The 20,477-nt window shown below is 47.1% G+C and overlaps 1 protein-coding gene across 4 annotated transcripts in view; it reads right to left on the bottom strand.

The window, feature by feature from the left end:
- The window catches only part of PDZK1 (PDZ domain containing 1), a 110,093-nt gene that overhangs the window by 81,243 nt on the left and 8,373 nt on the right, over window positions 1-20,477 (bottom strand). For all 4 annotated transcript variants that reach the window (XM_073668524.1, XM_073668525.1, XM_073668522.1 and 1 more), the window contains exon 8: window positions 19,398-20,099. In XM_073668524.1, coding sequence (XP_073524625.1) covers window positions 19,398-20,099 — 702 coding nt within the window. The remainder of the gene's footprint in view (window positions 1-19,397; window positions 20,100-20,477) is intronic.

The raw sequence follows: 20,477 nt of genomic DNA on the forward strand, positions 1-20,477 counted from the left end.
GAGCGGTCACATTATAAAGCTCTGTACTGTAAGAGCGGTCACACTATAGAGCTCTGTACTGTAAGAGCGGTCACACTATGGAGCTCTGCACTGTAAGAGCGGTCACACTATAGAGCTCTGTACTGTAAGAGCGGTCACACTATGGAGCTCTGTACTGTAAGAGCGGACACACTGCGGAGCTCTGTACTGTAAGAGCTGTCACACTATAGAGCTCTGTACACTAAGAGCGGTCACACTATAGAGCTCTGTACTGTAAGAGCGGTCACACTATGGAGCTCTGTACTGTAAGTGCGGTCACACTATGGAGCTCTGTACTGTAAGTGCGGTCACACTATGGCGCTCTGTACTGTAAGAGCGGTCACACTATGGAACTCTGTACTATATGAGCTGTCACACTGTGGAGCTCTGTACTGTAAGAGCGGTCACACTGTGTAGCTCTGTTCTGTAAGAGCGGTCACACTATAGAGCTCTGTACTGTTAGAGCGGTCACACTATAGAGCTCTGTACTGTAAGAGCTGTCACACTGTGGAGCTCTGTACTGTAAGAGCGGTCACACTATAGAGCTCTGTACTGTATGAGCGGTCACACTATGGAGCTCTGTACTGTAAGAGCGGTCACACTATAGAGCTCTGTACTGTAAGAGCAGTCACACTATAGAGCTCTGTACTGTAAGAGCGATCACAGTATGGAGCTCTGTACTGTAAGAGCGGTCAAACTATAGAACTCTGTACTGTAAGAGCGGTCACACTATGGAGCTCTGTACTGTAAGAGCGGTCACACTATGGAGCTCTGTACTGTAAGAGCGGTCACACTATAGTGTTTTGTACTGTAAGAGCGGTCACACTGTGGAGCTCTGTAGTGCAAGAGTGGTCACACTATAGAGCTCTGTACTGTAAGAGTGGTCACACTATAGAGCTCTGTACTGTAAGAGCGATCACACTATAGTGTTTTGTACTGTAAGAGCGGTCACACTATAGAGCTCTGTACTGTAAGAGCGGTCACACTATAGAGCTCTGTACTGTAAAAATGGTCACACTATAGAGCTCTGTACTGTAAGAGCGATCACACTATGGAGCTCTGTACTGTAAGAGCGGTCAAACTATAGAACTCTGTACTGTAAGAGCTGTCACATTATAGAGCTCTGTACTGTAAGAGCGGTCACACTATGGAGCTCTGTACTGTAAGAACGGTCACACTATGGAGCTCTGTACTGTAAGAGCGGTCACACTATAGTGTTTTGTACTGTAAGAGCGGTCACACTGTGGAGCTCTGTACTGTAAGAGCGGTCACACTATAGAGCTCTGTACTGTAAGAGCGGTCACACTATGGAGCTCTGTACTGTAAGAGCAGTCACACTATAGAGCTCTGTACTGTAAGAGCGATCACACTGTGGAGCTCTGTACTGTAAGAGCGGTCACACTATAGAACTCTGTACTGTAAGAGCTGTCACATTATAGAGCTCTGTACTGTAAGAGCGGTCACACTATGGAGCTCTGTACTGTAAGAGCGATCACACTATGGAGCTCTGTACTGTAAGAGCGGTCACACTATAGTCTTTTGTAGTGTAAGAGCGGTCACACTGAGGAGCTCTGTACTGCAAGAGCGGTCACACTGTGGAGCTCTGTACTGTAAGAGCGGTCACACTATAGAGCTCTGTACCGTAAGAGCGATCACACTATGGAGCTCTGTACTGTAAGAGCGGTCACACTATGGAGCTCTGTACTGTAAGAGCGGACACACTATAGAGCTCTGTACTGTAAGAGCGGTCACACTATAGAGCTCTGTACTTTAAGAGCAGTCACACTATGGAGATCTGTACTGTAAGAGCGGTCACACTATAGAGCTCTGTACTGTAAGAGCGGTCACACTGGAGCTCTACTGTAAAAACGGTCACACTATGGAGCTCTGTACTGTAAGAACGGTCACACTGTGGAGCTCTGTACTGTAAGAGCGGTCACAATATGGAGCTCTGTACTGTAAGAGTGGTCACACTATGGAGCTCTGTACTATAAGAGCTGTCACACTGTGGAGCTCTTTACTGTAAGAGCGGTCATATTATAGAGCTCTGTACTGTAAGAGCGGTCACACTATGGAGCTCTGTACTGTAAGAGCGGTCACACTATAGAGCTCTGTACTGTAAGAGCGGTCACACTATGGAGCTCTGTACTGTAAGAGCGGTCACATTATAAAGCTCTGTAGTGTAAGAGCGGTCACACTATAGAGCTCTGTAATGTAAGAGCGGTCACACTATGGAGCTCTGTACTGTAAGAGCGGTCACACTATGGAGCTCTGTACTGTAAGAACGGTCACACTGTGGAGCTCTGCACTGTAAGAGCGGTCACACTATAGAGCTCTGTACTGTAAGAGCGGTCACACTATGGAGCTCTGTACTGTAAGAGCGGTCACACTGTAGAGCTCTGTACTGTAAGAGCGGTCACACTATGGAGCTCTGTACTGAAAGAGCGGTCACACTATAGAGCTCTGTACTGTAAGAGCGGACACACTGCGGAGCTCTGTACTGTAAGAGCTGTCACACTATAGAGCTCTGTACACTAAGAGCGGTCACACTATAGAGCTCTGTACTGTAAGAGCGGTCACACTATGGAGCTCTGTACTGTAAGTGCGGTCACACTATGGCGCTCTGTACTGTAAGAGCGGTCACACTATGGAGCTCTGTACTATATGAGCTGTCACACTGTGGAGCTCTGTACTGTAAGAGCGGTCACACTGTGGAGCTCTGTTCTGTAAGAGCGGTCACACTATAGAGCTCTGTACTGTTAGAGCGGTCACACTATAGAGCTCTGTACTGTAAGAGCAGTCACACTATAGAGCTCTGTTCTGTAAGAGCGATCACACTGTGGAGCTCTGTACTGTAAGAGCGGTCACACTATAGAACTCTGTTCTGTAAGAGCTGTCACATTATAGAGCTCTGTACTGTAAGAGCGGTCACACTATGGAGCTCTGTACTGTAAGAGCGGTCACACTATGGAGCTCTGTACTGTAAGAGCGGTCACACTATAGTCTTTTGTACTGTAAGAGCGGTCACACTGTGGAGCTCTGTACTGCAAGAGCGGTCACACTGTGGAGCTCTGTACTGTAAGAGCGGTCACACTATAGAGCTCTGTACTGTAAGAGCGATCACACTATGGAGCTCTGTACTGTAAGAGCGGTCACACTATGGAGCTCTGTACTGTAAGAGCGGTCACACTATAGAGCTCTGTACTGTAAGAGCGGTCACACTATAGAGCTCTGTACTGTAAGAGCGGTCACACTGGAGCTCTACTGTAAAAACGGTCACACTATGGAGCTCTGTACTGTAAGAACGGTCACACTGTGGAGCTCTGTACTGTAAGAGCGGTCACAATATGGAGCTCTGTACTGTAAGAGTGGTCACACTATGGAGCTCTGTACTATAAGAGCTGTCACACTGTGGAGCTCTTTACTGTAAGAGCGGTCACATTATAGAGCTCTGTACAGTAAGAGCGGTCACACTATGGAGCTCTGTACTGTAAGAGCGGTCACACTATAGAGCTCTGTACTGTAAGAGCGGTCACACTATGGAGCTCTGTACTGTAAGAGCGGTCACATTAGAAAGCTCTGTACTGTAAGAGCGGTCACACTATAGAGCTCTGTACTGTAAGAGCGGTCACACTATGGAGCTCTGTACTGTAAGAACGGTCACACTGTGGAGCTCTGCACTGTAAGAGCGGTCACACTATAGAGCTCTGTACTGTAAAAGCGGTCACACTATGGAGCTCTGTACTGTAAGAGCGGACACACTGCGGAGCTCTGTACTGTAAGAGCTGTCACACTATAGAGCTCTGTACACTAAGAGCGGTCACACTATAGAGCTCTGTACTGTAAGAGCGGTCACACTATGGAGCTCTGTACTGTAAATGCGGTCACACTATGGCGCTCTGTACTGTAAGAGCGGCCACACTATGGAGCTCTGTACTATATGAGCTGTCACACTGTGGCGCTCTGTACTGTAAGAGCAGTCACACTGTGGAGCTCTGTTCTGTAAGAGCGGTCACACTATAGAGCTCTGTACTGTTAGAGCGGTCACACTATGGAGCTCTGTACTGTAAGAGCGGTCAGACTATAGAGCTCTGTACTGTAAGAGCGGTCACACTATGGAGCTCTGTACTGTAAGAGCGGTCACATTATAAAGCTCTGTACTGTAAGAGCGGTCACACTATAGAGCTCTGTACTGTAAGAGCGGTCACACTATGGAGCTCTGTACTGTAAGAACGGTCACACTGTGGAGCTCTGCACTGTAAGAGCGGTCACACTATAGAGCTCTGTACTGTAAGAGCGGTCACACTATGGAGCTCTGTACTGTAAGAGCGGACACACTGCGGAGCTCTGTACTGTAAGAGCTGTCACACTATAGAGCTCTGTACACTAAGAGCGGTCACACTATAGAGCTCTGTACTGTAAGAGCGGTCACACTATGGAGCTCTGTACTGTAAATGCGGTCACACTATGGCGCTCTGTACTGTAAGAGCGGTCACACTATGGAGCTCTGTACTGTAAGAGCGGACACACTGCGGAGCTCTGTACTGTAAGAGCTGTCACACTATAGAGCTCTGTACACTAAGAGCGGTCACACTATAGAGCTCTGTACTGTAAGAGCGGTCACACTATGGAGCTCTGTACTGTAAGTGCGGTCACACTATGGAGCTCTGTACTGTAAGTGCGGTCACACTATGGCGCTCTGTACTGTAAGAGCGGTCACACTATGGAACTCTGTACTATATGAGCTGTCACACTGTGGAGCTCTGTACTGTAAGAGCGGTCACACTGTGTAGCTCTGTTCTGTAAGAGCGGTCACACTATAGAGCTCTGTACTGTTAGAGCGGTCACACTATAGAGCTCTGTACTGTAAGAGCTGTCACACTGTGGAGCTCTGTACTGTAAGAGCGGTCACACTATAGAGCTCTGTACTGTATGAGCGGTCACACTATGGAGCTCTGTACTGTAAGAGCGGTCACACTATAGAGCTCTGTACTGTAAGAGCAGTCACACTATAGAGCTCTGTACTGTAAGAGCGATCACAGTATGGAGCTCTGTACTGTAAGAGCGGTCAAACTATAGAACTCTGTACTGTAAGAGCGGTCACACTATGGAGCTCTGTACTGTAAGAGCGGTCACACTATGGAGCTCTGTACTGTAAGAGCGGTCACACTATAGTGTTTTGTACTGTAAGAGCGGTCACACTGTGGAGCTCTGTAGTGCAAGAGTGGTCACACTATAGAGCTCTGTACTGTAAGAGTGGTCACACTATAGAGCTCTGTACTGTAAGAGCGATCACACTATAGTGTTTTGTACTGTAAGAGCGGTCACACTATAGAGCTCTGTACTGTAAGAGCGGTCACACTATAGAGCTCTGTACTGTAAAAATGGTCACACTATAGAGCCCTGTACTGTAAGAGCGATCACACTATGGAGCTCTGTACTGTAAGAGCGGTCAAACTATAGAACTCTGTACTGTAAGAGCTGTCACATTATAGAGCTCTGTACTGTAAGAGCGGTCACACTATGGAGCTCTGTACTGTAAGAACGGTCACACTATGGAGCTCTGTACTGTAAGAGCGGTCACACTATAGTGTTTTGTACTGTAAGAGCGGTCACACTGTGGAGCTCTGTACTGTAAGAGCGGTCACACTATAGAGCTCTGTACTGTAAGAGCGGTCACACTATGGAGCTCTGTACTGTAAGAGCAGTCACACTATAGAGCTCTGTACTGTAAGAGCGATCACACTGTGGAGCTCTGTACTGTAAGAGCGGTCACACTATAGAACTCTGTACTGTAAGAGCTGTCACATTATAGAGCTCTGTACTGTAAGAGCGGTCACACTATGGAGCTCTGTACTGTAAGAGCGATCACACTATGGAGCTCTGTACTGTAAGAGCGGTCACACTATAGTCTTTTGTAGTGTAAGAGCGGTCACACTGAGGAGCTCTGTACTGCAAGAGCGGTCACACTGTGGAGCTCTGTACTGTAAGAGCGGTCACACTATAGAGCTCTGTACCGTAAGAGCGATCACACTATGGAGCTCTGTACTGTAAGAGCGGTCACACTATGGAGCTCTGTACTGTAAGAGCGGACACACTATAGAGCTCTGTACTGTAAGAGCGGTCACACTATAGAGCTCTGTACTTTAAGAGCAGTCACACTATGGAGATCTGTACTGTAAGAGCGGTCACACTATAGAGCTCTGTACTGTAAGAGCGGTCACACTGGAGCTCTACTGTAAAAACGGTCACACTATGGAGCTCTGTACTGTAAGAACGGTCACACTGTGGAGCTCTGTACTGTAAGAGCGGTCACAATATGGAGCTCTGTACTGTAAGAGTGGTCACACTATGGAGCTCTGTACTATAAGAGCTGTCACACTGTGGAGCTCTTTACTGTAAGAGCGGTCATATTATAGAGCTCTGTACTGTAAGAGCGGTCACACTATGGAGCTCTGTACTGTAAGAGCGGTCACACTATAGAGCTCTGTACTGTAAGAGCGGTCACACTATGGAGCTCTGTACTGTAAGAGCGGTCACATTATAAAGCTCTGTAGTGTAAGAGCGGTCACACTATAGAGCTCTGTAATGTAAGAGCGGTCACACTATGGAGCTCTGTACTGTAAGAGCGGTCACACTATGGAGCTCTGTACTGTAAGAACGGTCACACTGTGGAGCTCTGCACTGTAAGAGCGGTCACACTATAGAGCTCTGTACTGTAAGAGCGGTCACACTATGGAGCTCTGTACTGTAAGAGCGGTCACACTGTAGAGCTCTGTACTGTAAGAGCGGTCACACTATGGAGCTCTGTACTGAAAGAGCGGTCACACTATAGAGCTCTGTACTGTAAGAGCGGACACACTGCGGAGCTCTGTACTGTAAGAGCTGTCACACTATAGAGCTCTGTACACTAAGAGCGGTCACACTATAGAGCTCTGTACTGTAAGAGCGGTCACACTATGGAGCTCTGTACTGTAAGTGCGGTCACACTATGGCGCTCTGTACTGTAAGAGCGGTCACACTATGGAGCTCTGTACTATATGAGCTGTCACACTGTGGAGCTCTGTACTGTAAGAGCGGTCACACTGTGGAGCTCTGTTCTGTAAGAGCGGTCACACTATAGAGCTCTGTACTGTTAGAGCGGTCACACTATAGAGCTCTGTACTGTAAGAGCAGTCACACTATAGAGCTCTGTTCTGTAAGAGCGATCACACTGTGGAGCTTTGTACTGTAAGAGCGGTCACACTATAGAACTCTGTTCTGTAAGAGCTGTCACATTATAGAGCTCTGTACTGTAAGAGCGGTCACACTATGGAGCTCTGTACTGTAAGAGCGGTCACACTATGGAGCTCTGTACTGTAAGAGCGGTCACACTATAGTCTTTTGTACTGTAAGAGCGGTCACACTGTGGAGCTCTGTACTGCAAGAGCGGTCACACTGTGGAGCTCTGTACTGTAAGAGCGGTCACACTATAGAGCTCTGTACTGTAAGAGCGATCACACTATGGAGCTCTGTACTGTAAGAGCGGTCACACTATGGAGCTCTGTACTGTAAGAGCGGTCACACTATAGAGCTCTGTACTGTAAGAGCGGTCACACTATAGAGCTCTGTACTTTAAGAGCAGTCACACTATGGAGATCTGTACTGTAAGAGCGGTCACACTATAGAGCTCTGTACTGTAAGAGCGGTCACACTGGAGCTCTACTGTAAAAACGGTCACACTATGGAGCTCTGTACTGTAAGAACGGTCACACTGTGGAGCTCTGTACTGTAAGAGCGGTCACAATATGGAGCTCTGTACTGTAAGAGTGGTCACACTATGGAGCTCTGTACTATAAGAGCTGTCACACTGTGGAGCTCTTTACTGTAAGAGCGGTCACATTATAGAGCTCTGTACAGTAAGAGCGGTCACACTATGGAGCTCTGTACTGTAAGAGCGGTCACACTATAGAGCTCTGTACTGTAAGAGCGGTCACACTATGGAGCTCTGTACTGTAAGAGCGGTCACATTAGAAAGCTCTGTACTGTAAGAGCGGTCACACTATAGAGCTCTGTACTGTAAGAGCGGTCACACTATGGAGCTCTGTACTGTAAGAACGGTCACACTGTGGAGCTCTGCACTGTAAGAGCGGTCACACTATAGAGCTCTGTACTGTAAAAGCGGTCACACTATGGAGCTCTGTACTGTAAGAGCGGACACACTGCGGAGCTCTGTACTGTAAGAGCTGTCACACTATAGAGCTCTGTACACTAAGAGCGGTCACACTATAGAGCTCTGTACTGTAAGAGCGGTCACACTATGGAGCTCTGTACTGTAAATGCGGTCACACTATGGCGCTCTGTACTGTAAGAGCGGCCACACTATGGAGCTCTGTACTATATGAGCTGTCACACTGTGGCGCTCTGTACTGTAAGAGCAGTCACACTGTGGAGCTCTGTTCTGTAAGAGCGGTCACACTATAGAGCTCTGTACTGTTAGAGCGGTCACACTATGGAGCTCTGTACTGTAAGAGCGGTCAGACTATAGAGCTCTGTACTGTAAGAGCGGTCACACTATGGAGCTCTGTACTGTAAGAGCGGTCACATTATAAAGCTCTGTACTGTAAGAGCGGTCACACTATAGAGCTCTGTACTGTAAGAGCGGTCACACTATGGAGCTCTGTACTGTAAGAACGGTCACACTGTGGAGCTCTGCACTGTAAGAGCGGTCACACTATAGAGCTCTGTACTGTAAGAGCGGTCACACTATGGAGCTCTGTACTGTAAGAGCGGACACACTGCGGAGCTCTGTACTGTAAGAGCTGTCACACTATAGAGCTCTGTACACTAAGAGCGGTCACACTATAGAGCTCTGTACTGTAAGAGCGGTCACACTATGGAGCTCTGTACTGTAAATGCGGTCACACTATGGCGCTCTGTACTGTAAGAGCGGTCACACTATGGAGCTCTGTACTATATGAGCTGTCACACTGTGGCGCTCTGTACTGTAAGAGCGGTCACACTGTGGAGCTCTGTTCTGTAAGAGCGGTCACACTATAGAGCTCTGTACTGTTAGAGCGGTCACACTATAGAGCTCTGTACTGTAAGAGCGGTCACACTGTGGAGCTCTGTACTGTAAGAGCGGTCACACTATAGAGCTCTGTACTGTATGAGCGGTCTCACTATGTAGCTCTGTACTGTAAGAGCGGTCACACTATAGAGCTCTGTACTGTAAGAGCAGTCACACTATAGAGCTCTGTACTGTAAGAGCGGTCACACTATAGAGCTCTGTACTTTAAGAGCAGTCACACTATGGAGATCTGTACTGTAAGAGCGGTCACACTATAGAGCTCTGTACTGTAAGAGCGGTCACACTGGAGCTCTACTGTAAAAACGGTCACACTATGGAGCTCTGTACTGTAAGAACGGTCACACTGTGGAGCTCTGTACTGTAAGAGCGGTCACAATATGGAGCTCTGTACTGTAAGAGTGGTCACACTATGGAGCTCTGTACTATAAGAGCTGTCACACTGTGGAGCTCTTTACTGTAAGAGCGGTCACATTATAGAGCTCTGTACTGTAAGAGCAGTCACACTATGGAGCTCTGTACTGTAAGAGCGGTCACACTATAGAGCTCTGTACTGTAAGAGCGGTCACACTATGGAGCTCTGTACTGTAAGAGTGGTCACATTATAAAGCTCTGTACTGTAAGAGCGGTCACACTATAGAGCTCTGTACTGTAAGAACGGTCACACTATGGAGCTCTGTACTGTAAGAGCGGTCACACTATGGAGCTCTGTACTGTAAGAACGGTCACACTGTGGAGCTCTGCACTGTAATAGCGGTCACACTATAGAGCTCTGTACTGTAAGAGCGGTCACACTATGGAGCTCTGTACTGTAAGAGCGGACACACTGCGGAGCTCTGTACTGTAAGAGCTGTCACACTATAGAGCTCTGTACACTAAGAGCGGTCACACTATAGAGCTCTGTACTGTAAGAGCGGTCACACTATGGAGCTCTGTACTGTAAGTGCGGTCACACTGTGGCGCTCTGTACTGTAAGAGCGGTCACACTATGGAGCTCTGTACTATATGAGCTGTCACACTGTGGAGCTCTGTACTGTAAGAGCGGTCACACTGTGGAGCTCTGTTCTGTAAGAGCGGTCACACTATAGAGCTCTGTACAGTTAGAGCGGTCACAATATAGAGCTCTGTACTGTAAGAGCAGTCACACTATAGAGCTCTGTACTGTAAGAGCGATCACACTGTGGAGCTCTGTACTGTAAGAGCGGTCACACTATAGAGCTCTGTACTGTAAGAGCTGTCACATTATAGAGCTCTGTACTGTAAGAGCGGTCACACTATGGAGCTCTGCACTGTAAGAGCGGTCACACTATGGAGCTCTGTACTGTAAGAGCGGACACACTGCGGAGCTCTGTACTGTAAGAGCTGTCACACTATAGAGCTCTGTACACTAAGAGCGGTCACACTATAGAGCTCTGTACTGTAAGAGCGGTCACACTATGGAGCTCTGTACTGTAAATGCGGTCACACTATGGCGCTCTGTACTGTAAGAGCGGTCACACTATGGAGCTCTGTACTATATGAGCTGTCACACTGTGGCGCTCTGTACTGTAAGAGCGGTCACACTGTGGAGCTCTGTTCTGTAAGAGCGGTCACACTATAGAGCTCTGTACTGTTAGAGCGGTCACACTATAGAGCTCTGTACTGTAAGAGCGGTCACACTGTGGAGCTCTGTACTGTAAGAGCGGTCACACTATAGAGCTCTGTACTGTATGAGCGGTCACACTATGGAGCTCTGTACTGTAAGAGCGGTCACACTATAGAGCTCTGTACTGTAAGAGCAGTCACACTATAGAGCTCTGTACTGTAAGAGCGGTCACACTATAGAGCTCTGTACTTTAAGAGCAGTCACACTATGGAGATCTGTACTGTAAGAGCGGTCACACTATAGAGCTCTGTACTGTAAGAGCGGTCACACTGGAGCTCTACTGTAAAAACGGTCACACTATGGAGCTCTGTACTGTAAGAACGGTCACACTGTGGAGCTCTGTACTGTAAGAGCGGTCACAATATGGAGCTCTGTACTGTAAGAGTGGTCACACTATGGAGCTCTGTACTATAAGAGCTGTCACACTGTGGAGCTCTTTACTGTAAGAGCGGTCACATTATAGAGCTCTGTACTGTAAGAGCAGTCACACTATGGAGCTCTGTACTGTAAGAGCGGTCACACTATAGAGCTCTGTACTGTAAGAGCGGTCACACTATGGAGCTCTGTACTGTAAGAGCGGTCACATTAGAAAGCTCTGTACTGTAAGAGCGGTCACACTATAGAGCTCTGTACTGTAAGAACGGTCACACTATGGAGCTCTGTACTGTAAGAGCGGTCACACTATGGAGCTCTGTACTGTAAGAACGGTCACACTGTGGAGCTCTGCACTGTAATAGCGGTCACACTATAGAGCTCTGTACTGTAAGAGCGGTCACACTATGGAGCTCTGTACTGTAAGAGCGGTCACACTATAGAGCTCTGTACACTAAGAGCGGTCACACTATAGAGCTCTGTACTGTAAGAGCGGTCACACTATGGAGCTCTGTACTGTAAGTGCGGTCACACTATGGCGCTCTGTACTGTAAGAGCGGTCACACTATGGAGCTCTGTACTATATGAGCTGTCACACTGTGGAGCTCTGTACTGTAAGAGCGCTCACACTGTGGAGCTCTGTTCTGTAAGAGCGGTCACACTATAGAGCTCTGTACAGTTAGAGCGGTCACAATATAGAGCTCTGTACTGTAAGAGCAGTCACACTATAGAGCTCTGTACTGTAAGAGCGATCACACTGTGGAGCTCTGTACTGTAAGAGCGGTCACACTATAGAACTCTGTACTGTAAGAGCTGTCACATTATAGAGCTCTGTACTGTAAGAGCGGTCACACTATGGAGCTCTGTACTGTAAGAGCGGTCACACTATGGAGCTCTGCATTGTAAGAGCGGTCACACTATAGTCTTTTGTACTGTAAGAGCGGTCACACTGTGGAGCTCTGTACTGCAAGAGCGGTCACACTGTGGAGCTCTGTACTGTAAGAGCGGTCACACTATAGAGCTCTGTACTGTAAGAGCGATCACACTATGGAGCTCTGTACTGTAAGAGCGGTCACACTATGGAGCTCTGTACTGTAAGAGCGGTCACACTATAGAGCTCTGTACTGTAAGAGCGGTCACACTGGAGCTCTACTGTAAAAACGGTCACACTATGGAGCTCTGTACTGTAAGAACGGTCACACTGTGGAGCTCTGTACTGTATGAGCGGTCTCACTATGGAGCTCTGTACTGTAAGAGCGGTCACACTATAGAGCTCTGTACTGTAAGAGCAGTCACACTATAGAGCTCTGTACTGTAAGAGCGGTCACACTATAGAGCTCTGTACTTTAAGAGCAGTCACACTATGGAGATCTGTACTGTAAGAGCGGTCACACTATAGAGCTCTGTACTGTAAGAGCGGTCACACTGGAGCTCTACTGTAAAAACGGTCACACTATGGAGCTCTGTACTGTAAGAACGGTCACACTGTGGAGCTCTGTACTGTAAGAGCGGTCACAATATGGAGCTCTGTACTGTAAGAGTGGTCACACTATGGAGCTCTGTACTATAAGAGCTGTCACACTGTGGAGCTCTTTACTGTAAGAGCGGTCACATTATAGAGCTCTGTACTGTAAGAGCAGTCACACTATGGAGCTCTGTACTGTAAGAGCGGTCACACTATAGAGCTCTGTACTGTAAGAGCGGTCACACTATGGAGCTCTGTACTGTAAGAGCGGTCACATTATAAAGCTCTGTACTGTAAGAGCGGTCACACTATAGAGCTCTGTACTGTAAGAACGGTCACACTATGGAGCTCTGTACTGTAAGAGCGGTCACACTATGGAGCTCTGTACTGTAAGAACGGTCACACTGTGGAGCTCTGCACTGTAATAGCGGTCACACTATAGAGCTCTGTACTGTAAGAGCGGTCACACTATGGAGCTCTGTACTGTAAGAGCGGACACACTGCGGAGCTCTGTACTGTAAGAGCTGTCACACTATAGAGCTCTGTACACTAAGAGCGGTCACACTATAGAGCTCTGTACTGTAAGAGCGGTCACACTATGGAGCTCTGTACTGTAAGTGCGGTCACACTGTGGCGCTCTGTACTGTAAGAGCGGTCACACTATGGAGCTCTGTACTATATGAGCTGTCACACTGTGGAGCTCTGTACTGTAAGAGCGGTCACACTGTGGAGCTCTGTTCTGTAAGAGCGGTCACACTATAGAGCTCTGTACAGTTAGAGCGGTCACAATATAGAGCTCTGTACTGTAAGAGCAGTCACACTATAGAGCTCTGTACTGTAAGAGCGATCACACTGTGGAGCTCTGTACTGTAAGAGCGGTCACACTATAGAGCTCTGTACTGTAAGAGCTGTCACATTATAGAGCTCTGTACTGTAAGAGCGGTCACACTATGGAGCTCTGTACTGTAAGAGCGGTCACACTATGGAGCTCTGTACTGTAAGAGCGGACACACTGCGGAGCTCTGTACTGTAAGAGCTGTCACACTATAGAGCTCTGTACACTAAGAGCGGTCACACTATAGAGCTCTGTACTGTAAGAGCGGTCACACTATGGAGCTCTGTACTGTAAATGCGGTCACACTATGGCGCTCTGTACTGTAAGAGCGGTCACACTATGGAGCTCTGTACTATATGAGCTGTCACACTGTGGCGCTCTGTACTGTAAGAGCGGTCACACTGTGGAGCTCTGTTCTGTAAGAGCGGTCACACTATAGAGCTCTGTACTGTTAGAGCGGTCACACTATAGAGCTCTGTACTGTAAGAGCGGTCACACTGTGGAGCTCTGTACTGTAAGAGCGGTCACACTATAGAGCTCTGTACTGTATGAGCGGTCACACTATGGAGCTCTGTACTGTAAGAGCGGTCACACTATAGAGCTCTGTACTGTAAGAGCAGTCACACTATAGAGCTCTGTACTGTAAGAGCGGTCACACTATAGAGCTCTGTACTTTAAGAGCAGTCACACTATGGAGATCTGTACTGTAAGAGCGGTCACACTATAGAGCTCTGTACTGTAAGAGCGGTCACACTGGAGCTCTACTGTAAAAACGGTCACACTATGGAGCTCTGTACTGTAAGAACGGTCACACTGTGGAGCTCTGTACTGTAAGAGCGGTCACAATATGGAGCTCTGTACTGTAAGAGTGGTCACACTATGGAGCTCTGTACTATAAGAGCTGTCACACTGTGGAGCTCTTTACTGTAAGAGCGGTCACATTATAGAGCTCTGTACTGTAAGAGCAGTCACACTATGGAGCTCTGTACTGTAAGAGCGGTCACACTATAGAGCTCTGTACTGTAAGAGCGGTCACACTATGGAGCTCTGTACTGTAAGAGCGGTCACATTATAAAGCTCTGTACTGTAAGAGCGGTCACACTATAGAGCTCTGTACTGTAAGAACGGTCACACTATGGAGCTCTGTACTGTAAGAGCGGTCACACTATGGAGCTCTGTACTGTAAGAACGGTCACACTGTGGAGCTCTGCACTGTAATAGCGGTCACACTATAGAGCTCTGTACTGTAAGAGCGGTCACACTATGGAGCTCTGTACTGTAAGAGCGGTCACACTATAGAGCTCTGTACACTAAGAGCGGTCACACTATAGAGCTCTGTACTGTAAGAGCGGTCACACTATGGAGCTCTGTACTGTAAGTGCGGTCACACTATGGCGCTCTGTACTGTAAGAGCGGTCACACTATGGAGCTCTGTACTATATGAGCTGTCACACTGTGGAGCTCTGTACTGTAAGAGCGGTCACACTGTGGAGCTCTGTTCTGTAAGAGCGGTCACACTATAGAGCTCTGTACAGTTAGAGCGGTCACAATATAGAGCTCTGTACTGTAAGAGCAGTCACACTATAGAGCTCTGTACTGTAAGAGCGATCACACTGTGGAGTTCTGTACTGTAAGAGCGGTCACACTATAGAACTCTGTACTGTAAGAGCTGTCACATTATAGAGCTCTGTACTGTAAGAGCGGTCACACTATGGAGCTCTGTACTGTAAGAGCGGTCACACTATGGAGCTCTGCATTGTAAGAGCGGTCACACTATAGTCTTTTGTACTGTAAGAGCGGTCACACTGTGGAGCTCTGTACTGCAAGAGCGGTCACACTGTGGAGCTCTGTACTGTAAGAGCGGTCACACTATAGAGCTCTGTACTGTAAGAGCGATCACACTATGGAGCTCTGTACTGTAAGAGCGGTCACACTATGGAGCTCTGTACTGTAAGAGCGGTCACACTATAGAGCTCTGTACTGTAAGAGCGGTCACACTGGAGCTCTACTGTAAAAACGGTCACACTATGGAGCTCTGTACTGTAAGAACGGTCACACTGTGGAGCTCTGTACTGTAAGAGCGGTCACAATATGGAGCTCTGTACTGTAAGAGTGGTCACACTATGGAGCTCTGTACTATAAGAGCTGTCACACTGTGGAGCTCTTTACTGTAAGAGCGGTCACATTATAGAGCTCTGTACTGTAAGAGCGGTCACACTATGGAGCTCTGTACTGTAAGAGCGGTCACACTATAGAGCTCTGTACTGTAAGAGCGGTCACACTATGGAGCTCTGTACTGTAAGAGCGGTCACATTATAAAGCTCTGTACTGTAAGAGCGGTCACACTATAGAGCTCTGTACTGTAAGAGCGGTCACACTATGGAGCTCTGTACTGTAAGAACGGTCACACTGTGGAGCTCTGCACTGTAAGAGCGGTCACACTATAGAGCTCTGTACTGTAAGAGCGGTCACACTATGGAGCTCTGTACTGTAAGAGCGGACACACTGCGGAGCTCTGTACTGTAAGAGCTGTCACACTATAGAGCTCTGTACACTAAGAGCGGTCACACTATAGAGCTCTGTACTGTAAGAGCGGTCACACTATAGAGCTCTGTACTGTAAGAGCGGTCACACTATGGAGCTCTGTACTGTAAGTGCGGTCACACTATGGCGCTCTGTACTGTAAGAGAGGTCACACTATGGAGCTCTGTAATATATGATCTGTCACACTGTGGAGCTCTGTACTGTAAGAGCGGTCACACTGTGGAGCTCTGTTCTGTATGAGCGGTCACACGATAGAGCTCTGTACTGTTAGAGCGGTCACACTATAGAGCTCTGTACTGTAAGAGAGGTCACACTGTGGAGCTCTGTACTGTAAGAGCGGTCACACTATAGAGCTCTGTACTGTATGAGCGGTCACACTATGGAGCTCTGTACTGTAAGAGCGGTCACACTATAGAGCTCTGTACTGTAAGAGCAGTCACACTATAGAGCGCTGTACTGTAAGAGCGATCACACTATGGAGCTCTGTACTGTAAGAGTGGTCAAACTATAGAACTCTGTACTGTAAGAGCGGTCACACTATGGAGCTCTGTACTGTAAGATCGGTCACACTATGGAGCTCTGTACTGTAAGAGCGGTCACACTATAGTGTTTTGTACTGTAAGAGCGGTCACACTGTGGAGCTCTGTACTGTAAGAGCGGTCACACTATAGAGCTCTGTACTGTAAGAGTGGTCACACTATAGAGCTCTGTACTGTAAGAGCGATCACACTATGGAGCTCTGTACTGTAAGAGCGGTCACACTATAGCGCTCTGTACTGTAAGAGCGGTCACACTATGGAGCTCTGGACTGTAAGAACGGTCACACTATGGAGCTCTGTACTGTAAGAGCGGTCACACTATAGTGTTTTGTACTGTAAGAGCGGTCACAGTATAGAGCTCTGTACTGTAAGAGCGGTCACACTATGGAGCTCTGTACTGTAAGAGCAGTCACACTATAGAGCTCTGTACTGTAAGAGTGATCACACTGTGGAGCTCTGTACTGTAAGAGCGGTCACACTATAGAACTCTGTACTGTAAGAGCTGTCACATTATAGAGCTCTGTACTGTAAGAGCGGTCACACTATGGAGCTCTGTACTGTAAGAGCGGTCACACTATGGAGCTCTGTACTGTAAGAGCGGTCACACTATAGTCTTTTGTACTGTAAGAGCGGTCACACTGTGGAGCTCTGTACTGCAAGAGCGGTCACACTGTGGAGCTCTGTACTGTAAGAGCGTTCACACTATAGAGCTCTGTACTGTAAGAGCGATCACACTATGGAGCTCTGTACTGTAAGAGCGGTCACACTATGGAGCTCTGTACTGTAAGAGCAGTCACACTACAGAGCTCTGTACTGTAAGAGCGGTCACACTATAGAGCTCTGTACTGTAAGAGCGGTCACACTGGAGCTCTACTGTAAAAACGGTCACACTATGGAGCTCTGTACTGTAAGAACGGTCACACTTTGGAGCTCTGTACTGTAAGAGCGGTCACACTATGGAGCTCTGTACTGTAAGAGCGGTCACACTATGGAGCTCTGTACTATAAGAGCTGTCACACTGTGGAGCTCTTTACTGTAAGAGCGATCACATTATAGAGCTCTGTACTGTAAGAGCGGTCATACTATGGAGCTCTGTACTGTAAGAGCGGTCACACTATAGAGCTCTGTACTGTAAGAGCGGTCACACTATGGAGCTCTGTACTGTAAGAGCGGTCACATTATAAAGCTCTGTACTGTAAGAGCGGTCACACTATAGAGCTCTGTACTGTAAGAGCGGTCACACTATAGAGCTCTGTACTGTAAGAGCGGTCACACTATGGAGCTCTGTACTGTAAGAGCAGTCACACTATAGAGCTCTGTACTGTAAGAGCGTTCACACTATGGAGCTCTGTACTGTAAGAGCGGTCACACTATAGAGCTCTGTACTGTAAGAGCGGTCACACTATAGAACTCTGTACTGTAAGAGCTGTCACATTATAGAGCTCTGTACTGTAAGAGCGGTCACACTATAGAGCTCTGTACTGTAAGAGCGGTCACACTATAGAGCTATCTACTGTAAGAGCGGTCACACTGTGGAGCTCTGTACTGTAAGAGCGGTAACACTATAGTGTTTTGTACTGTAAGAGCGGTCACACTGTGGAGCTCTGTACTGTAAGAGCGTCCACACTATAGAGCTCTGTACTGTAAGAGCGGTCACACTATGGAGCTCTGTACTGTAAGAGCTGTCACAATATGGAGCTCTGTACTGTAAGTGCTGTCACACTATGGAGCTCTGTACTGTAAGAGCGGTCACACTATGGAGATCTGTACTGTAAGAGCGGTCACACTATAGAGCACTGTACTGTAAGAGCGGTCACACTATAGAGCTCTGTACTGTAATTCCGGTCACACTATAGAGCTCTGTGCTGTAAGAGCGGTCACACTATAGAGCTCTGTACTGTAAGAGCGGTCACAATATGGAGCTCTGTACTGTAAGAGCGGTCACAGTATAGAGCACTGTACTGTAAGAGCGGTCACACTATAGAGCTCTGTACTGTAAGAGTGGTCACACTATAGAACTGTGTGCTGTAAGAGTGGTCACACTATAGAGCTCTGTACTGTAAGAGCGGTCCCACTATAGAGCTCTGTACTGTAAGAGCGGTCACACTATGGAGCTCTGTACTGTAAGAGCGGTCACACTATAGAGCTCTGTACTGTAAGAGCGGTCACACTGGAGCTCTACTGTAAAAACGGTCACACTATGGAGCTCTGTGCTGTATCAGCGGTCAGACTGGAGCTCTGTACTGTAAAAGCGGTCACACTATGGAGCTCTGTACTGTAAGAGCGGTCACACTATGGAGGTCTGTACTGTAAGAGCGGTCACACTATAGAGCTCTGTACTGTAAGAGCTGTCACACTATAGAGCTCTGTACTGTAAGAACGGTCACACTATAGAGCTCTGTACTGTATGAGCGGTCACACTATAGAGCTCTGTACTGTAAGAGCGGTCACACTATAGAGCTCTGTACTGTATGAGCGATCACACTGTGGTACTCTGTACTGTAAAATCGGTCACACTATAGAGCTCTGTCCTGTATGAGCGATCACACTGTGGTACTCTGTAGTGTAAAAGCTGTCACACTATGGAGCTCTGTACTTTTAGAGCGGTCACACTATAGAGCTTTCCACTCTAAGAGCGGTCACACTATAGTATTCTCTACTGTAAGAGCAGTTATCATTCTTCACGGTAAGAGCGGTTACTCTATGTGACTTTCAGTATGAGGAAGTTGCCAAGATTAATTCTATAAAAGATTTCAGCTATGTGGATGCCTTTCTTAAGCCTTATGTGGCCACAATTAAATTTTCTTTCCTTATTTTTAGGAAAATGTACTTCCTTATTGCAGGAGAATATGTTGCGCTGCATAGATGTTTGTTTTTTAATCCTTACAAACCATGTTAATATTGCATCTCACCGTTTCGACTGGTTCTGGAGCTGATCTTGCTTTGCTAGGTGGAGTTTTTTCGTTGGCGCTTGTCTCTGCTACAGGTTCAGCTTTGCTCGGTGGATTATTTTGGGTGGAACTTATAGGATTAGGATTTTTTGTTTCCGGTGCAGGTTCATCTTTGCTTGTGGGATTGTTTTGGGTGGAACTTGTAGGAGGAGAATTTTTGGTTTCCGGTGCAGGTTCAGTTTTGCTTGATGGGTTATTTTGGGTGGAGCTTGTTGGAGGAGTATTTTTGGTGTCTGGTGCAGGTTCAGCTTTACTTGGTGGATTATTTTGGGTGGAACTTGTTGGAGGAGGATTTTTGGTTTCTGTTGCAGGTTCAGCTTTGCTTGGTAGATTATTTTGGGTGGAACTTGTTGGAGGAGGATTTTTTGTTTCCGGTGCAGGTTCAGCTTTGCTGGGTGGATTATTTTGGGTGGAATTTGTAGGAGGAGGATTTTTGGTTTCTGGTAGAGGGTCAGCCATTGATGAAGTTATTTGGATGTTTTGCGACTTAAAGTGCTCATAACCCTCTTGTGAAACCACCAATAATGTAACGTTCCCTCCTGCTTCTTTGATTTTCAACACAACGTCATCATAAGCTATCTTCTCCACGTTGACACCATTGACTTCAACCAAGAAGTCATCTTCTTTGATTCCAGCTCCATCTGCAGGACCACCCTTGATAACCTTTAAATAAAACCAAGATATGTTCTTAAAATTTGGAATATGGTCAGCATCCGGGTAGAATTTAACCAAATACTAAGTATAAACAGATCCCTATCGAAAACTGGATTTGGAAAGTATATGGGACTGGTCAAGAGTGGACCTGCTTCCGGAATAATGAAGCCATGTTTTTTAAATGAAAGGGCTTTCGATCCAAATGTGAGCCACTATGAGTGCAGAGTGTTACCCATCTGTTCAATAAAAAAAATGTGACAAATGCCCAGGAACCCTTCTTGATAACTCAAAAGAATCGAGACCATGTGAAAGACATGCCTAAGCCTATAAAACACTAAAGTATCAAACAGCTGGAGTGATATGAGCACTGGCAAAAACGAAATGGCC

Source organism: Phyllobates terribilis, unplaced genomic scaffold, assembly GCF_046119375.1.
Source record: "Phyllobates terribilis strain yellow unplaced genomic scaffold, ASM4611937v1 Scaffold_2__4_contigs__length_985480577, whole genome shotgun sequence".
In the NCBI taxonomy this organism is placed as follows: domain Eukaryota; kingdom Metazoa; phylum Chordata; class Amphibia; order Anura; family Dendrobatidae; genus Phyllobates; species Phyllobates terribilis.